Source organism: Argiope bruennichi, chromosome 3, assembly GCF_947563725.1.
Source record: "Argiope bruennichi chromosome 3, qqArgBrue1.1, whole genome shotgun sequence".
NCBI lineage: Eukaryota > Metazoa > Arthropoda > Arachnida > Araneae > Araneidae > Argiope > Argiope bruennichi.
This window is the reverse complement of record NC_079153.1, coordinates 143,579,621-143,596,356: the sequence shown is the minus strand read 5'-3', so window position 1 is coordinate 143,596,356 and position 16,736 is coordinate 143,579,621. Positions and strand designations below refer to the sequence as shown.

General features: G+C 27.2%; 1 protein-coding gene across 1 annotated transcript; it reads right to left on the bottom strand.

Annotated features, from left to right (window-relative positions):
- Positions 1–285: 285 nt before the first annotated feature.
- LOC129964249 (alpha-methylacyl-CoA racemase-like) lies at positions 286–14,891 on the bottom strand. The gene is made up of 6 exons (XM_056078991.1): positions 14,606–14,891; positions 11,325–11,463; positions 8,799–8,942; positions 4,794–4,948; positions 4,199–4,397; positions 286–1,304 (listed from the first exon to the last, which is right to left on the bottom strand). The coding sequence occupies exons 1-6, from the start codon at positions 14,711–14,713 to the stop codon at positions 910–912; spliced, it is 1,140 nt and encodes a 379-aa protein (XP_055934966.1). The 5' UTR covers positions 14,714–14,891; the 3' UTR covers positions 286–909.
- Between the last annotated feature and the right edge of the window lie 1,845 nt (positions 14,892–16,736).

The window sequence follows — 16,736 nt, the reverse complement described above, 5'->3', positions numbered from 1 at the left end:
GGTGGCATTTTTCTTATATGATTTGATGTATATGAAACAGTTTACCACAAAAATTTACAAAATTTATTCATACTATTTTTTTTTTTATTTATTTATACCTTTGAAATATTTTTCTTTTTATGCAATAAAGGAAAAATTGACAAGGACCTCATTTCCTTTTTTTCTCTATTTTACCGGTTAAGTATTGAATTAGCGTGCAATCGATTTTTTTTTTACTAGTTGGTGAGCTTGATGTCAATGCAATTTTGTTTTCGTCGATGAAATTTTCGCATTTTGATGCAGAGATTTCATTTCGTATTTATAAATGAGTTTTTTTTTTCTTTCTGTTAATGAAGTTATTGCTCAGTTCTGATTGGCGTGTTGGTAAACTGTATGGATGGAGGAGAGACGCCACTGGAAGCAAACAAGTCATTTCATTCTTGAGCATTCCGCCAATGGGTATATATTTTTATATAGCATTTTTCGTGAGTAAATTTGACAAACAGTTCCGAGATGTGACTGATTGGTTAAAAGTAAGTCTAGACGGGCATGTATCTTGAAATGTTGGTTAATATATTTGAAAAAAAAAAAGGAAAGGGTTTTAGACTATTGAAGCTTATCTGAAATTTAATAAGTAAAAATGATGTTTTTTTTTTCTGAGAATTAAATTTGATTTTACATTGAATTTAGTTAAGAGAGTAGAACAATTTCTCAAATATTGTTCAATAATTAAAGAGAATAAAATAAAATGATATCGCTCTGAAGGTATTATAAACATAAAAAAAAAAATGTCCGGTAAATTTCTTAAAAACAGGTGAAGTCAGAGAAATCAAACAGAAGAAATGCTGGCCACCCTGGATACAGCAAAATATATCTAAAGGTTGCATCGAGTTATAACATTTGTATCAAAAAGAAACCTTAGATTCTGTTCTATAGAGAAGCTTTCATGTCTACACAATACACAGTTCCATCTTCAATAAATGATTCAATTTCATCCTCTCTAAATCCTATTTCAAGAAGGATCTCTCTAGTATGTTGCCCTGGAACCGGATTCGTTAGACCAGGTTCTGCTGGAGTTCGAGACAATCGAGGTGCAGGTCTAGGTACTATAGTTTCATCCTGTTTCATAAAAGACCGGTTGTGAGCATTATGAGGATGATTGTGTGCCTCTTCAAGTGGCACCACTGGAGTCACACAAGCATCGGTAAGATCAAATTTTTCACACCATTCAGCCTGGGTTTTTGTGAGGAACACGTCTGCGCATTTCTTTTGGGTTTCTGGGCCAAATTTATCTTGAGAAAAATTATCTGGATCCAAGCCTAAGCCTAAGAATAAATTTCATTAAAAAGGTTAGAAAATAAAGTTTTTTTTTTTTTTTTTTTTTTAATGGAACAGTTGATTTAATGGCTTTTTTTAAGGCATAGATTCAGTTTGAATGTGCATTTCTAAATTCATTAATTCCAAGTATAATCAGTTTAAAATAATTAGAAAAATCCAGCCCCATTACTAGTCTGATTTTTCCCCATTTTCACTCGAAAATTTGTGACCTTTAAGTATGCCAGCACTGATTCCTGCCTTTCCTCCCAAGCAGCTTGAATTATTGAGAGAAACTTCAAAAGCAATTTACTGTACAGTCTTTATGAAGAAAAGCATTAACAGAGTTCCTTATAATAATATTTTTATCATTCTTTTCAGATGAAAGTTTATGGGCCTTAGATATGTCACTTGTCCATGCCCCTCTATTTATGAGAGGTATTACAGAATGGAACTTTTAACAGAGTTCCACACCTCAAAAATTTGATGACAGATTTTGCCTATTTTACTCACCCAATTTCATCACATTGCAATGCAAGTACAGCTAAATAATCAAAATGCTTTCTGCTTACTGAGCAAGTATAATTTAAAACAGTATAGTTACAATGATATAACATATAGAACAGCACATATTTTATTTCTTTGGTTGTGATAAAATGGAGTTTATCAAAGTTGGTTGACATGATTATATTGATATGGCAGCTGAAGAAATGATTACTGAAGAAGCTAATTTAAAATAATTCCAGCAATTAAATAAATAGGATGAAAATCTTTGGTAATATTCTTAAAATAAATAATTTATGTTACTTTTTCTTTAAATTTTTCAAATAGATCAAAAAATTATATGCATATAAAGATTTATGCATCTAATCAAGAAACTTTTTAAAAAATTATAAATGTAGCACAATCAAAAGTTTATTTAAGATAAAGAAAATCTCATATAATATGACAAATTTTCTTTGAAATTTAGAAATTTATTAGCTTTGTCATGTTTTAATAAAAATTCTAATCAGGAAATAAAATTTATATTTTGTAATATTATTCCAAAAGAAAACTTGATACACAAATTGAGATTACTGATATGTTTAGTATGACTACATATCTATTTATTTAAGCATTGAAAATACTATATGTAGCACAAAATAACTAAGAAAGATGCTATTTTCTTCATTATCAATGTTACTTTCCTTTCTTTTCTTCAAATTTTTGGGTTAGATTATGTAAATTTGCTATATCAGTTCTGAAGTGTTTGCTAAAGTTTAAAAATAATTCAGTTCTAGTACATTTTGACCATACAAGCACCTATAAATTAAGAAATTAAAAGAAATGTCTTAATATAATAATTAATTTATTAAAATCCTGGTTTGAAATTTTAAATGGATTAATTTCAAAAAGTAAATCTTAGATTTTAAGTATGCTGTATGAGGATGGCTCTTCAAGTTTCTGTATTATATAAGAAAGAAAAAAATTTGCTCCTGATGAATTTTTTTTATGCACTGGAATGTGCACAAGATGAATCTTTTGTACAAGCTGATTTCAAGCATGTAACTCTCTTACCTTTTAGCCAAAATTACACATCAAGCCACTGTAACTGTTTGCTGATATGCATATTACAAATAATTCTCAGTGAAATTTAAACTAAACCAATTATGTATCTGAGAGAGTACAATAGTGTAGCAGCTATTAATTATACAAGCTGCCGGACCATAAAAATTTGTCATAATGTGATGATTTTCATTTGGCTACATTTTTTATGTAAAATGCTTGTTTTTGAAGTGCAAGGACTTAAAGTGCAAGGACTAAGCTATAAAAAATAGTGAAGTCTAGTGGACTGTATGATATCTGCAATTCATAACATTACTAGTATAGTTTGTGCTTAGTTGTAATTCAGTTATATAAACACAGTTCTTCACAAAGTTGATTTTGTAACTTTTTATAGAAAAATTATATATAAACTAAATTGTTTAAATTCACGGACACTGCTTTTATCATTTGTGCCATGTGTCTCAAAAGAAAAGAAACAATACATCCAAAAATCTAAATCATGATTTCTTTCAAATTATATATTTTTATGTAATTTAATTTGCTATTTTGATAACCCAATATTAGCCTTTAATCTTAAGAGAGAACAGAAACTGTACCAGTAGAATTTCTTTATCTATGAGTTGATACAGCTTCTGTACCAATAAATATTTAGATTTTTATTTATTTCTCTCCATTGATTACTATCTGATTATTTACTCTTTGCTTCATTCAACTCATGTGATCATTAATGAAGAAAACTGTAGACAGTAACTCTATGAGATGCTGAGAAAATACATTGACCTTATTTTATAATTATTTGGAATAGTAGTTTGGAATAGAACTAATCCAGCAATTTAAAGATAAATGCACTTAACTGAAGTTTTGCTGTTTCTTTGTTGAGGCTGAATTAATGAAATTTATTCCTAACGAATATGATTTGAACCATTACAATAATTTTAATTACATTGGAACAAATCAATAATGCTTAAAAAAAATTGTATCTTCAACAAATTCTTTTTTTAATTTTTGAAAAGGAAAGATTAAAAATGTTTAATAAAGGAAAGCAAGCCATCATTAAATAATATAATATTGCCTTTGTAACATTATGCTATAGATTATTATCATGGCATATTTATAAAACTTGTATATAATTGTCTTTTTTCCCCCCTTTCCTTTTTTCAATAAAAAAAAAAAAAAACACCATTTATTTTTTATTTCAATCAATATTTAATGTTAACTATTACAAAAGTAATCACCATGAAAAGTAAAATTGACGAACTCTATACATCTCTTATAAAATAATTTTTAAAAAGAACAGTGACAAGAAATCTGGAATATAATCAAAATTGAAATAAGATATTAAGAAAAGCAAAAATTTTACCTTCTATAAAAGCAGAATAGAAAGAATGTTCCAGTGCTCCTACTGCAATGTATTTTCCATCTTTTGTTTTATATGTCTGGTAAAAATGGGCACCACCATCTAAAATATTCTCACCTCTAGGCTTTGACCAAAGTGGGTAAGGATATGATTTAGAACGGCTAGCCCACAACCAACTGGATACATATGCTGATCCTTCAACCTGGTAGGGATAATGTTAATAAATAATATTATTCAGGTGTGCAACTTTAGGAAAGAATATATCCTAAACATCAGAATTGTGTCAATCTTTTAGTTTAGTAATTACGGCTATTTAGTAGGAAGCATATACAAATGAAGCAAACAGAAGAACCTAAAACAGTTATAATTCATTATTTTGATAATTGAAAAAGGTTAATAAATAAAAATACTCTTTCATAAATAATAAGCTGAAATATTGTCTTTAATTAAGGAGGTACAAATTAATATTATTTTCAGTGTAAAACCACATAACTTTTATGTGCTGAATGCTCTGTTTTAATAAAAACTATTTACTCATTTGAAATCATTATCATACTCATTTGAAAGGGAGGACGAAACTATTTTGAATAAAGTTTACCATGTTCGCATCAATCACTTGTCCTTTACCAGATCTGTATCTATCTAGTAAAGCAAGGCAGATGCCTAGAGCACAAATAAGGCCACCACCTGCAAAGTCTCCCATTAAATTGATTGGATGCTGCGGTTTCTCTCCTCCTAGGGCCGATAGAACACCTAACAAAAGAAGAAATATTTTTTTTAAAAACTAAGAGTATTTATCTTACGATAATTTTAACTGATTAAAAGAAGCTAGATTTTAAAAGTCATATGTAATACGAAAGACTATAATAGCACCCGATCGTAGAACTTTTTATAACACTTGTTAATTCAATATTTGTATTACATTTGAGTGAAATATTTATAAGTATCCCAATGTTAAGACATTTAAATACCTTTTTGATTAAATTTAAAATTCTCTTGGCTCTTAATAAAATACTCTATTGCAACAAACAGAAAGGATCACGATGTAATGAAGTTAAAGATTTTGATTCGTGCATTTTATTCAACATGAAAATTATTCTGATCATTTTATAATAATTTCTAATATACAACATTATTGTTTCTTAAAGTAATAAAATTTTTGGAGGAATTTCTACCTGGTTGCAAATTTTTTCCAAATTAAAAACGTCTCTTGCAGTATTTTGATAAATATTAAAACAGAAAGCACACGTCTACATAAGCTAAATTTAATCACAAATTCTATTCCTGTTGATGTAGAAAAAAAGATTTTGGTACATATATTTTTTCAGATACAGATTTTAAAAAAACTATATAAACTGCCAAACAAATAAAGCTAAGTTATTTTTCTTTCAACTATTAAAGGAAAAAAAAAAAAAAAAAGATGCAAATTTTAAAAAAAAATTATCAGAAAAGTATGAAATGGAAAGTTAATTTTTTTAATTTGTAAAGTAATTAGGATGAACAAAAATACCTCCTAAAAAGTTTACCTTATTCCATAACTAACATCAGAAACATAATTTCATACAGAATTTTATAAAAAAAGAAAAAGTTAAGTTTATTAGAAAAGAAGTGATAAAAATGAGATTTTATAATAAATTTTATTTAACATTTTACTTTTTAGAGCTCAGGGGCGGATAGAGGTTTGCCAACGGGGAGGCAAGACAAATCCGACAGGGGGGGCAAGCACAATTTCTCTAATTTGGGTTCAAAATAACTCATTATAACTCATTTTTACATTTAATTAAAGGAAATTATTATTTAGCTTTTTTTATTCAGATACTGGCCCTTTCTTTCATTGTTAAATATTTACAAAGATACTTGAAAAAAATTGTTCCCTGATTCTGTTATTGACCATCAAAAGATTGTCAATATTTGACTCTATTCTTTTTTTATGAGGCTCTTGAAATTTACTTGCCATAAGATCTAATTTTTGAAATAAATATAATTATATTTCATTTTAGATTGTGGTATATAGATAAAATAAGCGTGCGTGCACAGCAAAAATTTACTATAGTTCGGACACGAACAATATAGAATGCTGAAAAGATACAAATGTTGTTTCTTAAGAAGGTTGGAGAAAACATTTTGTAAATATAATGACAAACTTACTATTTTTTGTAAGATATGAAAAATGGTCTACTTAAACATTCGGTTCCCCATGTATTTATTTTTCAATGTATATTTAAGATTAAAACCAAGGGCAATAGTGGCCCCAAAACTTTCTCCCATACTTTCTAATAAACATGTCATGCCAGAAAATGCCTTACATGGCATTTGCATACAATAGTTACGAAATATTACCTTTGGCGTGAATTTAGAATTTTAATGAATCTGTTATATCATCCTTGGCGAGTTATTTGGCGATTAATCTGTAGCATGCATTAATAGTATTCAAAAATCGAATTTGTGTTTTAAATAATCGAATCTGTGTTAAATGACTGAAACAAAACTACACTTGTAGTCACAAAATTGAATAGCAAATTTGATATATTTAACTCATTTGAATTCTCAAGCTTGCGTGTTTCTGAAAGTAGAGACCAATAGACAGTCAATCCATGGTTCAATTTGGCTCAAAGTTTCATAGGAATTTATACTACAGATGTCAAATTTGTGTGTCAAATTTTACTGATCTAGCTCTCTTCGTTTTGTAATTATCGTGCAACTTATATTCGAACAGCCGGACTGACGGACTTCCTCTGAACAGATTTTATTCAAACTTTGATAGAAATCTGCAAATTTGGTGTACAGACCGTATACCGAATTTCAACTGCTTAGCTCAAAGCGTTTTTCAGTTATCTTTGTCACAAACAGATAGATAGATTTTTCCTAAAAAATGTGTTTTTCGAAAACAGAGAGGTCTGAAATGTGGAGATTAGTCAAAATCTCAAGTTCAAAGTTTTTGACAACTACTATACTTTCTCTATACTACGTATGCAAGAAAGTAAAAATCAATGCATTTATTAAAAAAACAATTGAATATGATATGAGCTCCCAATTTGTCCCAAACAAGATTTGTCATCTAATTAGAAAGTTAAGTAAATCCGTATGTGAAAGGGTAAATGTGCAATATATGAATATTCTATGAATAACTATTTTAATCATCATTTTAACAAGATATCCTTATCCAAAGTCCATTAAAAATTTAGAAGCGCATAATATTATATAGATTTTGCCGCAAAGAGTAACTGAAATTTTTTTTTAAAAATGCCTTTTTCGATAACATAGTTATAATACTGAAAGCAGAATCTGAAGAATTTAAGAAATAATTTATTTAATAAATTTAGTGCATGCTTGGATAAGCTCTTTCAGCGTAGCTGAAAAACTACCATACAACATATATTTATTTTTTGTCATCAATTGAAGTCGGTAAGACTTGTGTAGTATAATAATTCCAGCCTGTAAATTAGATTGCAAAAAATAGATATTTTAATGTAAAATAAATTTAATTCATAGTTATACAATTTACTTATTCCAGAGACTTATAATGAATACACGTAATTTGGCTACAGCAATGTAACTCTTCTTAGCATGCATATTGCAGAAGAATGTCCAGAGAAAACAGCGTTTTATTAAATTTAGTTTAACTATTAACTAGATTTTAATCAGAGAATTCTCAGCGAAATACATAAAATATATTTACCAATTGTTACCGAGGATGTAACAATTAGATGAAAAAAATGACAATTTTAGAATTATTATGCATTGAATTAGGGAAAAGAACTCTATTGCCCTATTCATGTATAATATAAAAGTATATTTCTCTAATAACTCTACTTGAAGGAAATAGAAATACTCGATGAAAATAATGTTTGTCTTATAAACTATGATAACACTTTTGCAGAAAAACAAAGATTAGTTGGCAAAAATGTGAAGTCTTATTCACTTCTCAGCTTATTGATTATTCTGCTAAATACGGTACAAATTATAAACTGAATTAACTGCATTTAAATCAGATGTCTGTGGACTCAACAGCATTGGCATCCATAGAATTGAATTCAGTCAATCAATCGAAAAGTTTTGGCAAATTGCGATATCTTATTCACCTATCACCTTATAGGTCACATAGCAAAACATAATACAAATTATAAATTTAATTAATGATATTTGAATCAGATGTATGAAAATTTGCGAATTTCTGTCTATTTAGTTCACAGGCGGCTTTCCAGAAATTGTCGGCAGAATGGGATATCTTATTCCCCTAGTCGTAGATACTGCCAAATTAATGCAAATTACAACCTTGATAAAAGATATTTCAATCAAAAACCTAAAAATCTGCTGATATAACTTCTTTCATCCTCAAGTGGTGAAAATTTTTGTCGCCGAAACTCTCAATCCCTCACCGACCGGGGGGGGGGGGTGCAAGAGGTTGCCAACACGAGGGAAATTGCCCCCCTGCTACTGCCGCCTCTGTTAGAGCTCTGCAAGTATTATGTTGCTCATATAATATCCTGATATGGCCAAACAGTATAAGTGAATTTATTAAGCAATTGAATAATCATCTAAGTAATCTTACTAGACATAAAAAAATACTTCCAAAGCTATGAATATTTATTTTCACACTCACCAGCTATTGCAATGTAATTAATATCATGACCAGCCATTTTAGAAAAAGGACCATCCTGCCCAAAGCCTGTTAACCGTGCATAAATAAGTTTAGGATTGAGCTTACATAATTCTGAAGGACCTAAATTGAATTTTTCCATCACACCTGAAGAATAGAAAATTATTTATATTAATAAATAATACTATTAGAAACATGACTATAAGCATTGCATTGCAACAAATTACAGAGAAATTTATAATTTTAGCCATATTTTAGATAATTTATATATTTTTTTAATATTTCTTTACCCTATATACATTTTTTAAAAAAACCTTAAAATCCTTTAAAACAAAAAAATAAGAAAAGTAAAAAAAAAATAGCTTGAATTTTTTTATACTGAAAACTTAGTTAATGATATCAATAATAAATCTATAAACTCTTATGAAGTTACAAAGAAAAATCTAATTTTGCATCATTTTAATCAATATCAAATAATTGTTCAGTAAATGTTTTATTGTGTTCATTAAAATAATTGTTATTATAATATAATGAATTAATATAATTGCTGAACATTATTAAATTAAGGTAAATGAATTAAGGTCTTTCCAAAACATAAAAGTATATTCTTATTAAAAAATTAAAATGATATAAAGTAATTTCAAAATAATTTGTATTTCAGAAATGATCATAAAACAGTAATATTGAATAATGACGATTTTAACCCTATGCCATTGGTTTACTCTTTTAAATTCCAATTCAATATTATAAATTGAATTATTTTCTTTCTCTCTAAAATTTTCTATCTCTTTCCTCTAATTCATTTTTTTCCCCTTCTAAAATTGGCACCGAATTTAGTTGAATTCTTACTTTTGTTTCAGAGCTTATTTGAAAAACTGAAAATAATAAATTGCAAGTCAACGAAGAATGAAATAATAGCCTAGTTTAAATGTGAGGAAGTATGTAAATAAACATTTTATCATAATCTAAACAAATGATAATAATACTTTAGGCATCTTAAGACCGCCTTTTTTATTTTACATAAATATATTCATCTGATGAAATGCAGTCTCTTTTATATTGTTTCATAAACATTTCCTTTCACATTATTATTCAAAATATCAAGAGCTCACTACATGTTTTGAAGAAATAAGTTATATATTTGCCGACATGTTAAATATGAAAATACAAATTATGGATTTAAATGAACTTTATCACAGGAAAAAGATTAATGAATACAAATATATACAGCATTTAGAAATACCAAAATATTTTAAAAGACAACATACTTATTGAATAAAAGTATCTGAATTGTCTTTTCTTTTTTAGCCATCCCCCACCCCTTAAATATGATGTTTGTGCAAAGGAACAGATAAAATAAATAATAAAAAATGGCATTAAGAAAAAGAAACAAAGAAATTTTCTCTACTTTTTTTTTTCTTTTTTATGATATCAATAATAAATCTATAAACTCTTATGAAGTTACAAAGAAAAATCTAATTTTGCATCATTTTAATCAATATCAAATAATTGTTCAGTAAATGTTTTATTGTGTTCATTAAAATAATTGTTATTATAATATAATGAATTAATATAATTGCTGAACATTATTAAATTAAGGTAAATGAATTAAGGTCTTTCCAAAACATAAAAGTATATTCTTATTAAAAAATTAAAATGATATAAAGTAATTTCAAAATAATTTGTATTTCAGAAATGATCATAAAACAGTAATATTGAATAATGACGATTTTAACCCTATGCCATTGGTTTACTCTTTTAAATTCCAATTCAATATTATAAATTGAATTATTTTCTTTCTCTCTAAAATTTTCTATCTCTTTCCTCTAATTCATTTTTTTCCCCTTCTAAAATTGGCACCGAATTTAGTTGAATTCTTACTTTTGTTTCAGAGCTTATTTGAAAAACTGAAAATAATAAATTGCAAGTCAACGAAGAATGAAATAATAGCCTAGTTTAAATGTGAGGAAGTATGTAAATAAACATTTTATCATAATCTAAACAAATGATAATAATACTTTAGGCATCTTAAGACCGCCTTTTTTATTTTACATAAATATATTCATCTGATGAAATGCAGTCTCTTTTATATTGTTTCATAAACATTTCCTTTCACATTATTATTCAAAATATCAAGAGCTCACTACATGTTTTGAAGAAATAAGTTATATATTTGCCGACATGTTAAATATGAAAATACAAATTATGGATTTAAATGAACTTTATCACAGGAAAAAGATTAATGAATACAAATATATACAACATTTAGAAATACCAAAATATTTTAAAAGACAACATACTTATTGAATAAAAGTATCTGAATTGTCTTTTCTTTTTTAGCCATCCCCCACCCCTTAAATATGATGTTTGTGCAAAGGAACAGATAAAATAAATAATAAAAAATGGCATTAAGAAAAAGAAACAAAGAAATTTTCTCTTTCATTACAAAAATTATTATTGATCAAAATCACAATATTAAAAAAAAAAATCATTGTTATCCAAAATTGAAAAATTAATGCAACACAAAACCTGGACGGAATGGATCAATAAGAACATCTGCTTTGGCACATAATCTGGACAGAATAGAGGTAGAAGTTGGTTTTTTGAAATCAACAACCACAGATCGTTTGCCTCTAGCTAATGCATCCATCTCTCCCATTGTGAAGGGCTAAATAAATAAATAAGCAAATAAAACATAACTAGATATGTGTCTTGAAAGTTGAAAAAAAGGAATTTATTGATTCAATGAATGATTTTCATATCATTCAATGAACATTTATGATAAAAATTATGCTTAGGCTTAAAAAATTTTATGAATTTATAGAGCATATTTCATTAATATTCAAGTTCCTTAACACAAGTATTTCTATAATTCATTACTAAATATTAAACATTAAAATGATATTATCATCAAGTAAGTTTCTAATACATAAATTCAACAGTGAATATCTTTTTGAATAAAATAAAGAAATATGGAAAGAAAAGGAATTTATAAAATCAACGAACAAAAGAGAAAAAGAAGTTAAAGAATTCATATGACTTAGAGAATGGTGTTCATTACTTATAATGTTTCAAACATGTATGTCTACCAGGGTTTTCTGAATTAAAGTCCTGTTTTGAAGAAACGTAAGGGATTTTTTTTTCTTAATTAACCTCATAATTTTGAATAATGGTCAAATGTTATAGAAGACACTAAAAATGACAAATCCTTATCTGTAAAATATTAATTGTGCTAAAATGCAATACGAAACATACAATTATGTATAAGATCTCATTCTAAAAATATAAAGTCTAAGCCATAAATGCAAACTGCATAGAAATTTATTTTCTATAAGATATAATTCTTATACAAACTTATCAATAAGTAGTTCAAAATGATACAGAATTTAATATTGAAAACAAAACAAATTCTAAAATCTTATTTGATGAATGATTAATCATGAATCTCTAACAAATAGTAGAAATAATATTTTAATTTCTTTGATATGCTCATATTAGACTTGTTTCAGCTTTTTTTTTAAAAAAAAAAAGCTAAACTCTTTAATACTATACCCATATGAAGGATATGTTATATCGATAAATTCAATGACTTTGAAGTCAAAACTTGAACTTCAGTTCTTTTGATACAACTTTTCACAATTAAGCATTTTTTTTTTTTTTTTCCCCTTCTTCTTTATTAAGGTAAAGATTTACAGCATTCAGAAGATGAACTATATACATCTTTAAGCTATCTTCGTCAATTTTAAAAATGGTATTTTATAATGCAATTTTTATTTTGCAGGACATGAAAAATAAAGTAATTTATTTCTCAACTGGTTATATATATATATATATATATAAACATCTAGCAGTATTCAAATTTTTCTTCATTATCTAACTACAATGATACGACAATGCAGAATATCTATACTTACAGTGGCTCAAACAATTAAAAGTACACCTTACTTTTACTTGCTAAATCCGACATACAATGCAAATAACACATTAACGGGAGGTGCAAATATGTTTTTATTTTTAAACATAACAAATGGCTTAATTTAAAGTAATAAACAAAGAATAATCAATGAAAAACTTCGAAATTGAAAAGTTTAGAAGCATTTTAAATAAACATATACATATTTTTGCCTCAAAAAATTGAGAATACACCAATGATATTTTTGTAATATTTCAGATGGAAAGAAAGGGTCAGTATTTAGTTGCATATTTTTTGGCTTTTATACTGGCATCTAAATGTCATAGTACTGATTCGACCAATTTCTGGAGATATCTGAAGTTTTACCCCATTCTTCTTGCAACATTTGTTTTAAATGGTTTAACATTTGTTTCTAATTTTGTGTCTCTGGACCACTGTTTCGAGTGTGACAAGATTTTTAATGACATTGATGTCGGGGGACTGTAATCGTGTGAGTAACTGCTGTTTACAATGAAAAAGATACCATAGTTGGACACTATGTGCAGTGTGCTTGGGGTCGTTATCCTGCAGGAGAATGAAATTTCCATCTAAACCCAAATTTTTAACACTTTCCTTTAGATTGCTGCGACCACACGGTTCACCCAATTTGCTGCAAAAATTTCACAAATTATTGGCAGAAGTTTAAGTGCTGAATCTATGCAAAATGTGAATAGACAAACTGACATAAATATTGAGTTGCTAGAAAGAAACCATTCATCAGCTTGCAAAATCAGAAAATCCATTTTTAGTTTGCAAAAACTCATCAATTGAAAACCAATAACTTTTGGAAGAAAGTTATATTTAGTGAAGAAAGTAAATTCAATATTTTTGGCACTGATGGCCATCGCGCTGTATGGAGAAAGCCCATTACTGCTTTGAATCCAAAAAATTTACATTCTACAGTTAACATGGTGGTGACTCCGTCATGTTTTGGGGTTGTATGGCTTCATCCGGGATAAGAAATTTAGTTTTTATAGAAAACATTATGAACCATATTGTTTACTCAGATATACTTTACAACAATCTAAAGGAAAGTGCTAAAAATTTGGGTTTAGATGGAAATTTCATTTTCCAGCAGAACAACGATCCCAAACACATGGCCCGTAACGCCAAAATGTGGGGCTTTTTTCATTGTAAACAGCAATTACACACACCACCACAGTCCCCTGACATCAATGTAATTGAAAAACTGTGAGCCACACTTGAAACAGCGGTACAGAAACACAAAATCAGAAACAAAACCTATTTAAAACAAGAAGTATGGGATAAAATATCTATACCACCAGAAATTGGTCGAATCAGTACCATGACATTTAGAGGCCATTATAAAAGCCAAAGGACATGCAACTAAATATGGACTCTTTCTTTATGTGCGAAATATTACAAACATTTCATTGGTGTATTCTCAATTTTTTTGGTAAAAATCTGTGTATGTTTATTTAAAATGCTTCTAAACTTTTCAATTTCAAAGTTTTTCATTGATTATTCTTTGTTTATTGCTTTAAATTAAGCCATTTGTTATGTGTAAAAATAAAAACATATTTGCACCTCCCGTTAATGTGTTATTTGCATTGGAAGTCGGATTTAGCAAGCAAAAGTAAGGTGTACTCTCAATTGTTTGAGCTACTTGTACAAATATGCATTACACTTTCCTTCCGAATGTAAGTTATAACAAATAAAATGTAGCAGAAAACTCCAAATATTTTTAAATAATAAATTTTTATATCATAAACATTTTAAGTGACTCCAAATGTGAAATAAATAAAATAAGTATTGTGTAAGAAAAGAATTTAAAAAATAACGATACAGTAAAATTTTAAAATTTCAAGAAGAAAAATTAATTTTTGATAATACTTACTTTATCTACTCTGATCACGGAAGCACCATTATCTCTTAATACCATACCACAAAAAGGAGCAGGAGCTAAACCAGCAAATTCAATAACTTTAAATCCACGTAAAGCCATGTACTTTGTTAATACAATAAACAAGCAAGTTATTTATTTATTCACTAACAAAATTCTTAAAAAATTCCCACCACTGTAATTTTTTACAAATTTTGTCATGCAAACTCTAATTTGAAAGCATCTTTCCTTAATTCTCATCTCTTGTCATGTGGGTTTTGTTAACAAACAGAAAATTAAAACCAGCTGATATATGCCAAAAGATAAATAGTAATGTACTCTCTGTTCAAAATACCAAATGAAATTGCGAAAAAATATACACTTAAGACATCCAAAAAAAATTGTAAAATACAAATACAATATAATACAAAGATTTTGAAATTTTAAAATAACTGAAGCCTTTTCCTTAGTTTTTATATTATATTAATTACATTTTCATAAAATCGAAAAATACATTTTTAACTGCAGCTGTAATTAGAAGCGCTATATTTGTAAATAAGCGTATGCGGGTAGCGTTAACCGGAGGATATATTTTTACCCCCTCTAAACTAAGGGGGATTTAGCCGTGTTATAGATAGCGAATGTAAACGGCGCTAACGGTCTGCTGCCGTCTGTAGGCAATAACAAGAACTACCCCAATTCCGTTATCTAGCTATAAATAGGGGTTTATAAGATTTGGCAAATGAGCACATTTGTGGCGATTTATTCTGATCTTCTTTATTTCCCCCTTTAAATAGGAATTTATTCCGCTTTAACTTTGAATCAAACTGTTTTGTTTCTTTTACTCTTTCTGAAACTTTATTCGTTTCCTTTTTTACTTGCTTCTTTTATATTCTTTCAGAAATTTATGTAGTTTTTTTTTAATTTCAATGTGAACTTGATGGAGATTAATTTTTTATTATTAATAAATTTAATTTTATCAAATTTTATTCATTAAGAATTTTTTTAAGTTATTTATTAAAAATTATTATCTATTAAATGATTTATTAATAAAACATAAATGTATTTATTTTATTATTGTATAATAGTTTTTTATTTAAAAAGAAACGTCTCCAACTGTCAAAAATAATAAAAATATTTTGATGCAAAATTTGAATAAATAAATATTTTTACGTTATTGAAGTTTTAAATAACATTTTGTTGCTATGACTCTTTATATAATGTATGTAAAAAAATTTTACTATTTACAACTTTTTTCTAATAAAAGAGAAAATGTGTGTCTACAGAGGAGCATAAATAGCGTTGGAGGGCGGGAATGTGTACAGTTTGGTAATGCAATTTTTCAACTTTTATTACTTAAAACTCGAGACAAAATTTGACGTTTTTCTGCTATGACTTTTGAAAATGTTTGTCAATTAAAACAGATTTTACTTCAACTTTAAAATCAAAATATGTTTATATACATTGTTTTTAATGGTAATTTTTTTAATTCCTTCTTAATTTCAATAAATTTTTAAATATTTATTTTCAACAATATCTCTATCTTTGTAATGAAAGACAAATCATTTTCATAGTTCAGTCAAAGCCGAACAATTTCCCTTTGTTTGGAAAAAAATGAGATTTTATCTAATATTTTATGAAAATATGAGATAAAATTATTCATAATTCTTATATAATAATGTTTATAGGTTGGTATACTATCAGTAAATTGCGTCCTTTGAGGCAAATTGTTGGACTTACAACTTCCAAATTTGGATTATATTTAGTTACTTCTTGGATACCAGATGTTAAGAAATGGTGCTTCAAAATTTAAATTACAATTTTAATTTAAAAAACTAAGGAACATTTCAAGATTTTCTTTAATAATTTCGAATCACATCACTGCATAAAACAATTTTTGCACCATTTTAAAATTCAAAAAATTACCTTTCTAGTGATATTTTTTTTTTCATTTAATTTTTTTCCCCTTAATCTTAATATTTTTCAAAATATTTTTAAGAGCTTTTTCGAAAAATATTTTTTATTGGTTAAGTAAACTATACTTTTATATACGGAAGTTGTAGTGATATTAAATAAATTTTTATCAACATATTTTTGTTATTTTTATTTAATGTAATTTTTTTAAAGATAATATAAACAAACAATC